The 16,092-nt window shown below is 39.9% G+C and overlaps 1 protein-coding gene across 1 annotated transcript in view; it reads right to left on the reverse strand.

Annotated features, from left to right (window-relative positions):
* The window catches only part of LOC134359153 (cilia- and flagella-associated protein 54-like), a 510,505-nt gene that overhangs the window by 303,005 nt on the left and 191,408 nt on the right, over window positions 1–16,092 (reverse strand). The window contains exons 27-32 of the mRNA XM_063072102.1: window positions 14,713–14,832; window positions 13,791–13,937; window positions 10,606–10,711; window positions 9,915–10,004; window positions 8,675–8,801; window positions 5,268–5,358 (exon numbers count right to left, since the gene is read on the reverse strand). Coding sequence (XP_062928172.1) covers window positions 5,268–5,358; window positions 8,675–8,801; window positions 9,915–10,004; window positions 10,606–10,711; window positions 13,791–13,937; window positions 14,713–14,832 — 681 coding nt within the window. The remainder of the gene's footprint in view (window positions 1–5,267; window positions 5,359–8,674; window positions 8,802–9,914; window positions 10,005–10,605; window positions 10,712–13,790; window positions 13,938–14,712; window positions 14,833–16,092) is intronic.

The following is a 16,092-nucleotide window of genomic DNA, read 5'->3' on the forward strand; positions in this document are numbered from 1 at the left end:
TTAGTGGTGTTCTGCAAGGATCCACACTGGGATCTCTGCTGTGTGTGATATACATTAAAAACAAGAAAACCATTAAACACCCAACATAAAAAAAACAAATTGTGCAAACAATAAAAATAAGCAAATGACATTCAGAACTGAAGTTCACGGAAATGAGTCCATAGCCACAAAGCCAGTCATCACTGCAACCGAATCAAGGGCCCATTAGTCGCAGGCCACACCCTCAGTTCAGCAAAGAGACGAGTAAGCCTCACGGAACAGCAAGCTGAATCAGCCCATCCCTCATCTCTAGCCCAACACCCCAACCTTTGCAATCTGGCTCAGCGCTTAAATCATCCAAACCTGGGGTCAGTCCTCAGTCTCAGACCAGGCCCTGCCACTTCAATACACTCTCGGGTCCAGCCCCATTGCCTCAATTCGACCCGTACCCAACCTTTCCTATTTGGCCCAGTGCTGAAATTGACTAAACCTCGTCTCTTTCCTTGCTCTCGGGTCCAGGACCAGGCCCCACCAGCTCGACTCTGCATTGGCTCCACTCCCCTCGCCTCAGTTCAGCCACATTGAGTCACCGCCAAGTCCACTCCAGTAATGTCCAAACATTGGCTCATACCTTACTCTCGTGCCTGGACCAAGCTGCCTCGATTCGGCCCATATAACCCATGCTGCAACCGTCCTGCACGTTCAAGATTTCAGTTCACAACCCAAAAATGCCATGTTGTATGGGAGGTTCAACAGCTCAACTCCGAAAGGGGAGTTACAAGCTATTGATTGCAGAGATTGTATCCAAGAAAAAGTGTAATTAATGCAGTAATTTTTTTTGTTTTGTTTGCTACTTGGAAGTCATTGCTATGCTTCACCAGCAGAATCTTAAACCGCAATCTTCAGCCCAACTAGTCCCTTCTCGCATGTTTTCTCCAGCATCCCCTCAACTGTACAAAATTATTTACTAACCAATTCCAATGGAAATGATTTCATCTTCTTACAGTAAACCAATTTTTAATCTGAGTTCCGCATTTTAATTCTTGGTTACCCTCTTAACTTGATGGTATTTAATTTTCTCTCCCATAAATATCTGCATTTATTTTTTCCAAACCTTTCATCAATATAAAAAAAACTTTGCTTATATCACCCCTCAATCTATGCCTTTCCGGAAAAACAGTACAGCATTTCATTCCTTTCCCAATAGGTGTAATCTTACACTTGATCATTCTTGCCTCCTAGTTAATAAAGCACACAGGATCCTTGACTTTGTAATTGGAGGTGACAAGTGCAAAAGCTGAAAATTCAGCTAAACTTAAATAAATTCCTTCCAGACCACCTGGAAATATAACATCAATTCACAGCCTTGCATTACACAAAGGGTGTGGATATTCCAGAAAGGCGAGGGTGTTGATCACCTAGAACGGCTGTGAAGATGATTTGTTAGACAAGAATAACTTAGCTTTCCTCCTTGAAGAAGATTTATAGAAACATAGAAACATAGAAAATAGGTGCAGGAGTAGGCCATTTGGCCCTTCGAGCCTGCACCGCCATTTATTATGATCATGGCTGATCATCCAACTCAGAACCCAGCCTTCCCTCCATACCCCCTGACCCCTGTAGCCACAAGGGCCATATCTAACTTCCTTTTAAACATAGCTAATGAACTGGCCTCAACAGTTTGCTGTGGCAGAGAATTCCACAGATTCACCACTCTCTGTGTGAAGAAGTTTTTCCTAACCTCGGTCCTAAAAGGCTTCCCCTCTATCCTCAAACTGTGACCCCTCGTTCTAGACCTCCCCAACATCGGGAACAATCTTCCTGCATCTAGCCTGTCCAATCCCTTTAGGATCTTATACGTTTCAATCAGATCCCCCCTCAATCTTCTAAATTCCAACGAGTACAAGCCCAGTTCATCCAGTCTTTCTTCATATGAAAGACCTGCCATCCCAGGAATCAATCTGGTGAACCTTCTTTGTACTCCCTCTATGGCAAAGATGTCTTTCCTCAGATTAGGGGACCAAAACTGCACACAATACTCCAGGTGTGGTCTCACCAAGGCCTTGTACAACTGCAGTAGTACCTCCCTGCTCCTGTACTCGAATCCTCTCGCTATAAATGCCAGCATACCGTTCGCCTTTTTCACCGCCTGCTGTACCTGCATGCCCACTTTCAATGACTGGTGTATAATGACACCCAGGTCTCGTTGCACCTCCCCTTTTCCTAATCGGCCACCATTCAGATAATAATCTGTTTTCCTATTTTTGCCACCAAAGTGGATAACTTCACATTTATCCACATTAAATTGCATCTGCCATGAGTTTGCCCACTCACCCAACCTATCCAAGTCACCCTGCATCCTCTTAGCATCCTCCTCACTGCTAACACTGCCACCCAGCTTCGTGTCATCCGCAAACTTGGAGATGCTGCATTTAATTCCCTCATCCAAGTCATTAATATATATTGTAAACAACTGGGGTCCCAGCACTGAGCCTTGCGGTACCCCACTAGTCACCGCCTGCCATTCTGAAAAGGTCCCGTTTATTCCCACTCTTTGCTTCCTGTCTGCTAACCAATTCTCCACCCACACCAATACCTTACCCCCAATACCGTGTGCTTTAAGTTTGCACACTAATCTCCTATGTGGGACCTTGTCAAAAGCCTTTTGAAAATCCAAATATACCACATCCACTGGTTCTCCCCTATCCACTCTACTAGTTACATCCTCAAAAAATTCTATGAGATTCGTCAGACATGATTTTCCTTTCACAAATCCATGCTGACTTTGTCCGATCATTTCACCGCTTTCCTAATGTGCTGTTATCACATCCTTGATAACTGACTCCAGCAGTTTCCCCACCACTGACGTTAGGCTAACCGGCCTATAATTCCCCGGTTTCTCTCTCCCTCCTTTTTTAAAAAGTGGGGTTACATTAGCCACCCTCCAATCCTCAGGAACTAGTCCAGAATCTAACGAGTTTTGAAAAATTATCACTAATGCATCCACTATTTCTTGGGCCACTTCCTTAAGCACTCTGGGATGCAGACCATCTGGCCCTGGGGATTTATCTGCCTTCAATCCCTTCAATTTACCTAACACCACTTCCCTACTAACATGTATTTCGCTCAGTTCCTCCATCTCACTGGACCCTCTGTCCCTTACTATTTCTGGAAGATTATTTATGTCCTCCTTAGTGAAGACAGAACCAAAGTAATTATTCAATTGGTCTGCCATGTCCTTGCTCCCCATAATCAATTCACCTGTTTCTGTTTGCAGGGGACCTACATTTGTCTTTATCAGTCTTTTCCTTTTTACATATCTATAAAAGCTTTTACAGTCCGTTTTTATGTTCTCTGCCAGTTTTCTCTCATAATCTTTTTTCCCCTTCCTAATTAAGCCCTTTGTCCTCCTCTGCTGAACTCTGAATTTCTCCCAGTCCTCAGGTGAGCCACTTTCTCTGGCTAATTTGTATGCTACTTCTTTGGAATTGATACTATCCCTAATTTCTCTTGTCAGCCACGGGTGCACTACCTTCCTTGATTTATTCTTTTGCCAAACTGGGATGAACAATTGTTGTAGTTCATCCATGCAACCTTTAAATGCCTGCCATTGCATATCCACCGTCAATCCTTGAAGTGTCATTTGCCAGTCTATCTTAGCTAATTCATGTCTCATACCTTCAAAGTTACCCCTCTTTAAGTTCAGAACCTTTGTTTCTGAATTAACTACGTCACTCTCCATGTTAATGAAGAATTCCACCATATTATGGTCACTCTTACCCAAGGGGCCTCTCACGACAAGATCGCTAATTAACCCTTCCTCATTGCTCAAAACCCAGTCCAGAATAGCCTGCTCTCTAGTCGGTTCCTCGACATGTTGGTTCAAAAAACCATCCCGCATACATTCCAAGAAATCCTCTTCCTCAGCACCTTTACCAATTTGGTTCACCCAGTCTACATGTAGATTGAAGTCACCCATTATAACTGCTGTTCCTTTATTGCACACATTTCTAATTTCCTGTTTAATACCATCTCCGACCTCACTACTACTGTTAGGTGGCCTGTACACAACTCCCACCAGCGTCTTCTGCCCCTTAGTGTTACGCAGCTCTACCCATATCGATTCCACATCTTCCCGGCTTATGTCCTTCCTTTCTATTGCGTTAATCTCTTTTTTAACCAGCAACGCCACCCCACCTCCCCTTCCTTCGTGTCTATCCCTCCTGAATATTGAATATCCCTGAACGTTGAGCTCCCATCCCTGGTCACCCTGGAGCCATGTCTCTGTGATCCCAACTATATCATAATCATTAATAACAATGCACTTTCAATTCATCCACCTTATTACGAATGCTCCTTGCATTGACACATAAAGCCTTCAGGCACTCTTTTACAACTCTCTTAGCCCTTTTTAATGCTTGCCCTGGATTTGTCGGCCTGCCACTTTTACTTTTCCCCTTTGTACTTTTTGCTTCTACGCTCACTTTACACCCCTCTGTCTCTCTGCACTGGTTCCCATCCCTCTGTTGTGAACTAACCTCCTCACACCTAGCCGCTTTAATTTGATTCCCACCCCCCAACCATTCTAGTTTAAAGTCACCTCAGTAGCCCCCGCTAATCTCCCTGCCAGGATATTGGTCCCCCGAGGATTTAAGTGTAACCCGTCCTTTTTGTACAGACTTATGTTAAGACTTTATGTTAAGACTTGGAATAAGTGCTTAAAACTTTGAAAGATTTAGAGACATTAAATGAAGCAAAGTTGTCTTTGATGGCTGACTGGTCCAATAAGGAAATGTTAATTCATATTTACCACTTTGAACACATTACTCATCAGAAACAGATTTAATAATAGATTTTATAAAGCAGACTAGGTATCTAGGGGAGAGAAAATGTAAGACAATGGAGAAAAAATAGACTGCTTTTTGAAAGAAATAGTACAGATTCAATGGGTTGCACAATCTCATTCTACCCAGTAGAATTCTATGACTCCTCATAATTTTGCCCCATAGATAACTTTTTCAACCGTCTCTGCCTTAATGTCTTGTTTCCAGTGTGAAAATGGAGTCCTTTTCCAGCCAACTTGCATTGAACAATTATTATTTCCTTGATTATATCTACACCGTACAGATATTTTACAACTCCAAATTATTCACTGCGTATTCATAGTGGATTTCAGCTTCTCCAAATTCTTGAAATAAAACATGTTACTGTTTGTCTTTTGCAAGAAATACACACTGACTTGTAAGTGAAGCTGGAAACAATCACTAAATATTGCAGCTGTAACTTACATTATGATACTCCACCACAACCACTGTGTTTTTCAGCAATTTGGATGCTTTCTTCTCAGATTTTTTTATGCCAAGGAGATATCTGTTCCGCCTGGTTGGTTGAAAGAAAACATCAGTCTATATTTCAGCAATCTAAGTTAACAATCGTTCTTAATAGACACTTGACCCCAATATTTTCTGAGCTCAAACTCCAAAGCAAAAGGATGAATCATTGTCCTGAAACCATGTAATTCCTCAAAATAATTTTTTGTTGAGAATTATGAAATAGTTCTCTAAATAGCTGCAGCTGTTAATCTACTTCTATAACCTTTAATCTAATTTTCTAATCCACTTTAACCAACCTCTACTTCATACCTGAGTAGAGTATCTTTTACTTGAGTTTAATTTCTACTTTTGGACTTCAGTTTGCTATTCTCAAACTCAGTATAAAATTTGATTCAATGCTCATTTATTAGTAATTACAAATAGATCACTAAGTAATCCCATCGAGTTATACATGACAGTATTAAATACTTTTATTGATGAAATTGTCATCAAGACTGCGTTTGCAAATTGGATTTGCCAAATTTATAAGCATCAAATCACCCATGGATACAGCATTATAATTACTCAATTTCTAAAATGACTCTTTTCAACTATAGTCACTGTCAGAGTCCTATCAACTACTCCCAAAAGTAATTTAATTCCTTGTTTTATTTTCCCTCTATCAAAATTATTCTAGGTCTTGACTTTTTTGGATCTAAGATCATTTTTAACCACCAGCCCATTGTGATCTTCTATTACTAGAGATAATCCTCCTCCTGATTCAATTTCTCCATTGTCCCAAAATATCAAGTATCATGATAGATTTAATTCTCAGCCTATATGACTCTCACAACTAAGACTCTGCAACAGAATAATAGAACATAGCTACTTGACTTTAATTGTGCCAATAATACATGTACTGTATGTTGTAATTTGTTACAATTTGTTTCAGAGAAACATAGAAAACATACAGTACTATACAGGCCCTTTGGCCCACAAAGCTGTGCTGAACATGTCCCTACCTTAGAACTATCTAGGCTTTACCCATAGCCCTCTATTTTTCTAAGCTCCATATAGCCAAACAGGAATCTCTTAAAAGACCATATTGTTTCCGCCTCCACCACCGCCACCGGCAGCCCATTCCACGCAATCACCACTCTCTGCGTTAAAAAACTTACCCCTGGCATCTCCTCTGTACCTACTTCCAAGCACCTTAAAACTGTACCCTCTCATGCTAGCCATTTCAGCCCTGGGGAAAAGCCTCTGACTACCCACACGATCAATGCCTCTCATTATCTTGTACACCTCTATCAAGTCACCTCTCATCCTCCATCACTCCAAGGAGAAAAGGCCGAGTTCACTCAACCTTTTCTCATAAAAAAGGTGACTTGTAGATCACCTCTGCACCCTTTCTAAGCTTTCCACGTCCTTCCTATAGTGAAGTGATCAGAACTGTGCACAGTACTCCAAGTGGGGTCTGACCAGGGCCCTATATAGCTGCAACATTACCTCTCGGCTCTTAAACTCAATCCCACGATTGATGAAGGCAAATGCACCATATGCCTTCTTAACCACAGAGTCAACCTGCGTAGCAGCTTTGAGTGTCCTATGGACTCGGACCTCAAGATTCCTCTAGTCTTATCATTAATACTATATTCTGCCATCATATTTGACTTATCAAAATGAACCACCTCACACTTATCTGGGTTGAACTCCATCTGCCACTTCTCAGCCCAGTTTTGCATCCTATCGATGTCCCACTGTAACCTCCGACAGCCCTCCACATTATCCACAACACCCCCAACCTTTGTGTCATCAGCAAATTTACTAACCCATCCCTCCACTTCCTCATTCAGGTCATTTATAAAAATCACAAAGAGTAGGGGTCCCAGAACAGATCCCTGAGACACACAACTGGCTTCAATGCAGAATATGACCCGTCTACAACCACTCTTTGCCTTCTGTGGGCAAGCCAGTTCTGGATCCACAAAGCATCCCGTGCCTCCTTACTTTCTCAATAATCCTTGCATGGGGTACCTTAGCAAATGCCTTGCTGATATCCATATACACAACATCTACGGCTCTACCTTCATCAATGTGTTTAGTCACCTCCTCAAAAAATTCAGTCAGGCTCATAAGGTACGACCTGCCTTTGACAAAGCCATGCTGACTATTCCTAATCATATTATGCCTCTCCAAATGTTCGTAAATCCTGCCTCTCAGGATCTTCTCCATCAACTTACCAACCACTGAAGTAAGACTCACTGGCCTATAATTTCCTGGGCTACCTCTACTCCCTTTCTTGAATAAGGGAACAACATCTTCAACCCTCCAATCCTCTGGACCCTCACCTTTCCTCATTGAATTCAAATGCATGAATTCAAATGAAGCATTTTGACAATTTTCCTCTGCTTCGCAAAAATTCACAAGGATGGTAGAATATGTTTGAGAATACTGGGATCATTAAGGACCCAATAGATGGGTAAAGGTGATTTGAAGAAATCAAAAGGGAAATCAGAGTTGGGAAGAGTATGGGGATTGGAGAGACATCAGATCAGAATGGAGAGAGAGAGAGAGAAAAGATGACAAAGATGGGGGGCTAGGGTGAGAGGTGAATCAGTGATCCAGAAGTTGGAAGAACCAGGAAAGACGAAAAAAAAACCTAGAGAAATGACGACTGGTGGAAAATGAGAGGGGAGTGATAATCAGGGTTTGTAAAAATTTGATAAGGAAAACCCCAGAAGAGATTGAAAGGCAATTGGATAATTGTATAGGAATGTTGATGGGAGATCATAGAGTCTGGGGAACAGATTTCACAAGATATGCTTGTGGACAAGGAGGAAACTCTTGCGATCTGCCTGATATCTAGACCATGCTATTGCAATTACTTGCCAGCAATTCTGAGTAAGTGTAAAATTAAGGCAGACACTCCTGAGAGCATTTCAATAATCAACCAACCTCCTAAGTGCAGAGACTGAGAAATAATGAATTCAAAACAGGTTTGAACCTAGTTTCAGGGTTTTAATATTCAATGTTCCTATTTGACCCTAATCCACATTAATTTATTTCTGGTGTTTACATGTGTTCATTGATAACAAATGTATATTTCCCAACAAAACGGAAAAATTAGCTACATATAATAATAAAATAATTATGCTTTTTTCCTTGGAAAAAAATGTTCTACTGAAGTAAAAATACTGGACAGCTCATTTTCCAATTCAGTCAATATTAATAAATAGTGCAAGAGCCAGATGCCCAGCTCTGATGTAAGTTTAATGATCTGAAATGTTAATTGTTTCTTTCTCCATGGTTGCTGCCTGTCTGATTGACTACTTCTAAGATTTTCGGTTTTCAGTATTTGTTTTAAATAAAAATATACTTACTTTTTTATATATGCTACAACTTCATTCGCCCACCTTGAAACTGGTTTAAAATTCTCTTCGCGTATTAACCTATGCATCAGTATGACGAAGAATTCCAGGAATCGATCTTGACCTTTCAGCTGCATTACTGTAACAATGATACAATATGTTTCTTTACAAGATCAAATTTCAGTAGATGGTATTTTCAACACAGCTATTCTGTCAATTTGACAGTCACTGAGAAAAACATGAAGCAAATGAAATTTAGTGTTAAATTAGTAACATTTATAAGGGTATCATTATTCTGCAATTCAGCATTATTAACATAAAGGGCCTGAGATTTGTAACACATCTGGTGAACTCTCACCATAATACCATCTGAGGCAGCCACCATCTTGGTTCTTGGTTGGAACTAAGATCAGGTTTGAAGATTTAAGGGAGAATTTTCATTTGGCTGTGAAAGGAATAGAGTTTTCCTCAAAAGACAGAGAAAACAACTTCAAAATGGAACCTGGGCTTTCATATATGAAGTTTCCAGTCTGGAACAGGCTAGGTCAGCAATACTTGGTATGGTACAGCAGCGATGACGCTAGAAGAGCCATTGGCTCACAGCTTCAGCTTCAGTCCGAATCTCTGGTGCTCTCTGTAAGTGGGTTTCCTCCGGGCACTCCAATTTCCTCCTAACAAATTGCTTGGTAGATTTCATGGCCGCTGTAAATTACACCAGGTGTGCAGATGAATTATTGAAATGGTTAAGAGAGTGGAGTGAGACCATGTAGAGACAGTAAAATAGGTCAGCCTAGGATCATGTACAAAATGGACGCTTGATGGCCGGTGAGGACTCACTAGACCAGGAGGATGTTTTTTGCTAAATGACTGTACAAACAAGGGTTCTAACATTTGGAACAGTTTTATACATTAAAGCCTCTAAATCAATACAAACTGTGCTGTTTTATGAGGTGAAATATTCTACATACAAGTTTGGTTTCTTGACTTCCTGAAAAGATAATTGTGCTACACCAGGAAACAAATTGCTGAATGATCAAAGACCTTCCCATTTATATTCCACTTTTCTGACTATCACATTAAATGCAGCTAACTATTCAGTAACTAGATCTTAAACCCAACCCATGCCAACGTTACACTCCACTCAGCCTTCATATATATAAACTTTTTACTGACGTAAGGTATAAACGTTTACTGAGTAATATTCGAAAATAATTTTAAATAGTTTAATGTGCGATAAATTGAAATTGTTTACCTTTGCGATAAGCACCATTTATTGATCCAAATGAAACAGCTATGAAAAGTGCTGTAGAGGATCCGATCTCTGTCAATTCTTCTGCCTTTACTGAAACAGCATAGTAAGAAAAAAGGAAGAGATTTCCTACACTGAATTATTGCAATCACAGCTGTAAAGAATGATTAAAAGAAAACAAGTCATGGAATTATACAGTATTTTCCTGCAATCTTAGAATGTCCAAAATAAAGACTCTGCAGTGGATGGTGTATTTTGTGAAATATAAGAAACAAGGCAGCTAATACACATGCTGTAAGGTGCCACAAACAGCAGCAAAGAGGCAGCTCAATATCATGATCCTCGATATGTAATGAAATATTGACCAGCAGAACCAGGGAGAACTTGCTCTTCCCAATTGTGCAGTAAAATTTTGTTTGTACACTTGATACAATATAAGCAAATGTCACTTAAACATTTAATCAGCAAAATAATATGTTCTACGGTGCAGATCTCTTCCAGTACTGGATTGAAGTGTCACTCTCAGTTTGTCTGGAATGTGATTTTAGTTCACAATTGTTAAACTGGGAGACTGAGTTACAGTTAACCCCAGCTTCACCATAACACTTGAACAAGAAATACCTCTTAGATACTACAACAGTACACTGGTTGACAACATGCTTTGTTAGAAAGTAGTGAAAACTGATGTTCTTACCTTCTTTCGTCAGATTAGTCAAGCCTTCGTTCATTGCCTTCACCCGTTGTTCTAAAGAGTTGTGAATTGCTAACTTCTCCCTACAAGCCGTGTTTTCCAATTTGTTCTAATTAAATAAAATACAAGAATATTTGGGGAAAAAAGATTGTGTGCTGTTTGCATTCATATTAAGAAGCAATGAAATTAAAAGAGACTTTGCTAAAAATAAGTCATACTTTTCAAACTATTAAATTACGCCTCATAAAATGGTATCCAACCATCTATATGCATGCACACATCTACACTAGTTTTAGAAGAGAAGCCAGAGTGAATTCAAGTTCAAATTTATTATTGTCATTGGCATACGTGCACAGTGTCTAAATGCCATGAAAATTAATTTGTGTCTATTATTCTCTGTAGCCTCTTGCATTCCTGTGCACTGGACTTTCTATACCAGGCCATGATGCAACAAGTCAGAATGCTTTCCACTGTATGACTTTGAAGTTTCTCAGTATCCCATGACTTCTAAAAAAATAAGGGTACTGGTGTGCCTTTGTTCATGGTGGTGTCTATGTGACTAGCCCAAGATCGAGTGTCAAAAATATTGACACATACGATCTTGAATCTGCTCACAATTTCCAAGAAAGGCCCGCCAATGAGGACTGGTGCATCTATGCTTGACTTCACCTTTCCAATGTCCACAAAAATTTCTTTGTTTTGCTGACTTTGAGTGCAAGGTTGTTGTTATGACACCAATCAACCAGTCAATCTGTCTCACTTCTATACAGCACCTCATCACCATCTGTGATTCTGCTAACAGTGGTATCATCTTCGAATTTGTAAATGCTCTGAATTTTACAGTAAACGTACCCAGGGACCCCCCCCCCCCCGCCACCCAGGCCATGCTCTCTTCTAGCTACTGCCATCCCATCGGGAAGAAGCTACAGGGGCTCAGGATTCACATCACCAGGTTCAGGAACAGTTATTACCCCTCATCTATCAGGCTCCTGAACCAATCACAAACAAGAGAAAATCTGCCAATGCTAGCCTGTGCTGAGTTCCTCCAGCATTTCCTCTTGAATCAAAGTGGTTATCTTCACTCAACTTCACTTGCCCCATCATTGAAATGTTCCCACAATCTATGGATTCATTTTCAAGGACTCTTCATTTCATGTTCTTGATAGTTATTGCTTATTTATTATTATTGTTTCTTTCTTTTTGTATTGGCAGTTTGTTGTCTTTTGCACACAGCTTGAACAGCAAAGATGGTGCAGTCTTTCATTGAAATACACACAACTCAGGACATTGGTCCCACCATTATTCTTTTATGGATTTATTGAGTATGCCTGCAAGAAAATGAATTTCAAGGGTTATATATGGTAATATAGTAATATGGTAATATATGGTAATATGGTAATACTTTGATAATAAATTTACTTAGAACTTTTTAAATCTTCCCTATCACAGATTCACTGCGATACTCAGTGTAGGAATTGAATTAATGGTCATTTGTCCCGAACAAATTATGTTTATATAAGTTGGTGAATTTGCAATTGCTTTGATCACCCCTAGCTTTAGAAAGATTCTGACACACTGAACTTTGGAAGACATTTGCATTAGGCACTTGACTATAAAGTCAAAAGCTATAAATTATATCTCTCTCATCCTTGATTACCCATTCATCTTTAACTGCTTTTATTTTGGATCTTGGATTCTAACTGTCTTCCAAACAAGCAATTTTTTAAGCTATTTTCAGATGTGGGAGTCACTTTCTGGAATATCAGTTACTTCCCCTTCTGAAAACAGTAAGGAGTTAACTTTGGAGTGGAATAAACAGTCAATGTTTCAGGCCAAGACAGTTAATCAGGATTAGAAAGGAAGGGAGCAGAAGATAGAATGAGAAAGTTGGGGGAGGGGAATGAGTGCAAGGTGATAGGTGAGAACAGGTGAGGGGGAGTTTGGGTGGGGGATGAAGTTTTGCCCACCACAAAAGGCAAGATCTCCTGGTGTTGGAAAAACATCTCATATTCCATCTGGGTAGCCTCCAACCTGATGGCATGAACATTGATTTCTCCAACTTCTGGTAATTTCTTCCCTCTTCCTTCCCCTCCCCCCACCCGCTCTTCCTGCTCTCTTTTTCCATTCCTCATTCTGGTTACTCCCTCACCTCTTCTCTTGTCCTCACCTGCCCATCACCTCTCACCGGTTCCTCTCCTCCTTCCCTTTCTTCCATGGTCCACCGTCCTCTCCTACCTGATTCCTTTTTCAGCACCTTACCGCTTCCAGCTATAACTTTCTTTGCTTCTCACTTTATTCCCCCTCCCTCTCCCACTCAGGTCTCTCCTCACCTGGTTTCACCTATCACTTGCCAGCTTGTACACCTTCCCCTCCCCACATCTTCTTATTTTGGCTTTTGCCTCCTTCATTTCCAGACCTGATGAAAGGTCTCGGTGCGAAACATCAACTGTTTATTTCCCTTCATAGATGCTACCTGATCTGCTGAGATCCCCCAGCAGTTTTTGTGTGTTGCTCAAGGAGTTAACTTCTAGATATAAACTAGAACAGCAAATTACGTCCATCAAGCCATCTTGAAGTTATATTATTTACTTCCAGATTTACTTAATTAAATGCAAATTTCCTAGCTGACAACATGGTGAGATAATTAGCAGAATTTGGTAATAAAATCTCCTGACCACCATGATATATCAAACTAATCTGCCTCCAGTGAGCTAATTTCCCTTTTTCTCTCTTTATGGAGAATGCAAGTTAAATAGAACTGACCATCTTACGATCCACAGATATAGAAACAGAATTAGGCCACTGAGTCAATCGAGTCTGCTCTGCCATTCCATCATGGTTGATATATCATCCCTCTGAACCCTATTCTCCTGCCTTCTTCCTGTAACCTTTAACACCCTGATTAACCAAGATCCTATCAGTATCTACTTTAATTATACTCAGTGACTTGGCCTCTGCAGCTGTCCATGGCAATAAATTTCATAGATTCACCACTCTCTGGCAAAGAAATTCCTTCTCATCTCTGTTGAGATTTCAACATATACTTTATCGTTTTCAATCTAAGTTATTAGCCAACTTGCAAAATAACCATATATATTATTCACAAATCATTATCTTTTCAGCAAAATCAGACATTAATTAAAAATTTCACTTTATAACTAAGTAATTTATAACAAAAGAGTATTTACATTTAGTTCTTTTACTGGTCCAACATCTTCCACGTTTCCTAGTGCTTTTGGTTCCACAGTAGTGATGTGAAGTGTTGAAAGCAGAATCTGTTTTCCAATTGCTGCGACTTCTACTGCAAGATCATTTTCTTTCCAACATCGTAATGCCTGTTGATATGAAAATATTATTCAAATGCTTTAAATATTGCAATAATGGGCTTGCCACTGAAAGTTAAGTTGGCTAGGGGTATAAGGTTTATCTCAAAAAATATTGAAAAATGAGTGTGTAATTGAAACTTTCATTTCAAAATCAATAGCAGCAATCTCAGTACAAAATATGATGGAAAAACATTGTCTTTATACTTTATTGTCGCCAAACAATTGGTACTAGAACGTACAATCATCACAGCGATATTTGATTCTGCGCTTCACACTCCCTGAATTACAAGTATTAAATATTAAAAATATTAAAAATTAGTAAATATTAAAAATTTAAATTATAAATCATAAATAGAAAATAGAAAAATGGGAAGTAAGGTAGTGCAAAAAAACTGAGAGGCAGGTCCGGATATTTGGAGGGTACGGCCCAGATCCGGGTCAGGATCCGTTCAGCAGTCTTATCACAGTTGGAAAGAAGCTGTTCCCAAATCTGGCCGTACGAGTCTTCAATCTGACCATACGAGTCTTCCATCATTGGACGCTGAAACCGTGCCAATGACACACTTTCAACATTTAAAGTACATTACCTCCATGTATTAAAAAGATCACACATATTCACATCTGTGAATACACAAAGAGATATAGGAGTTCGATTACACAGATAGGGAAAGGATATAAAGTAAAGTAAAATATAAAGGATATAAAGACTTAAAGTAAGAAAGACATCGAGGGACTAAATACAGATTACATTTTCTAAATGCATCGACCAATAGAAGTACTGTACCTTTGCCAAATAATATGTGAGACAACCAATCATGTGCTGCACACTTTCAGTTACTCCACATTGTTTCCTCAGTTTGAGAACACCAACATCTTGCAGGACACACAGGCATTTTGTGAGAACCTGTCATACAATTATTGAAAGCAGTTATTTCTTGTTTTTTTGCATGGGGAATTCCATGAACCACCAAAATTAAGTACACGACAAAAAAGTTCAGAAGGGCATAAGAATTTAACTTCAGGCAACATAGAAACAAAATTCAAATGTGAATACATTGAATTATTGTCTTGCACATTATTGTCTACCTGCACTGTAATTTCTCTCTAAATGTAACACATGATTCTGCATTGTGTTATCGTTCCCAATGTTCTATCTCAATCTACTGATCTGTATGGACGATATTTATCACAATTTATCACAATGTTTTTCACTGCACTTCCACGTATGTGACAATAATAAACCAATTTACCATTTTTAAAAAAAACTGAACATGGCTAGAAACCCTGTGAATTTTATGCTAGCTGAGAAAATAGATAATTTGGGAAATAAACTGAAAATATAATGAAGGGCAAGGAAATTTCATGGTTAAACTGATTGCACTGTAAACGTCTGAGATTATTTAACAAATGGATGACATAAGGTACTGCATGATAGGGTCATGACCCTGGTCAGTGCATATGCAGCAGAATGGGAAGTACACAAATCACACAAAATGCTGGAGGAAATCAGCAGGCCAGGCAGCATCTATGGAAAAGAGTACAGTCAGCGTTTCAGGCCAAGACCCTTCATCAGCACTGGAGAAAAAAAGATGAGAAGTCAGAATTAGAAGGTGGGGGGAGGGGAGGATAGAAACACAAGGTGATAGGTGAAACTGGGAGTAGGGAAGGAGTGAAGTAAAGAGCTAGGAAGTTGATTGGTGAAAGAGATACAGGTCTGGAGAAGGGGGAATCTAATAGGAGAGGACAGAAGTTCATGGAAGAAAGAAAAAAAGGGAGGACCACCAGAGGGAGGTGATGATCAGGCAAAGAGATAAGGTGAGGGACGGAAAAAGGGATGGGAATGGGGGGAGCCATTACCGGAAGTTTGAGAAATTGATGATCATGACAACAGGTTGGAGGCTATGCAAATGAAATATAGGGTGTTGATCCTCCAACAAGTGTGGTCTCAACACAACAGTGGAGGAGGCTATGGATAGACATATTGGAATGGGAATGGGAAGTGGAATTAAAATAGTTGGCCACTGGGAGATCCAGCTTTTTCTGGCAGACAGAGTGTAGCTGGTCAGCGAAGCAGTCTCCCAATTTACGTCAGGTCTCACCAATATACAAGAAGCCACACTGAGAGCATTGGATACAGTAGATGACCCCAACAGACTCACAGGTG

The sequence above is a fragment of the Mobula hypostoma genome, chromosome 20, assembly GCF_963921235.1.
Source record: "Mobula hypostoma chromosome 20, sMobHyp1.1, whole genome shotgun sequence".
Classification (NCBI taxonomy): domain Eukaryota; kingdom Metazoa; phylum Chordata; class Chondrichthyes; order Myliobatiformes; family Myliobatidae; genus Mobula; species Mobula hypostoma.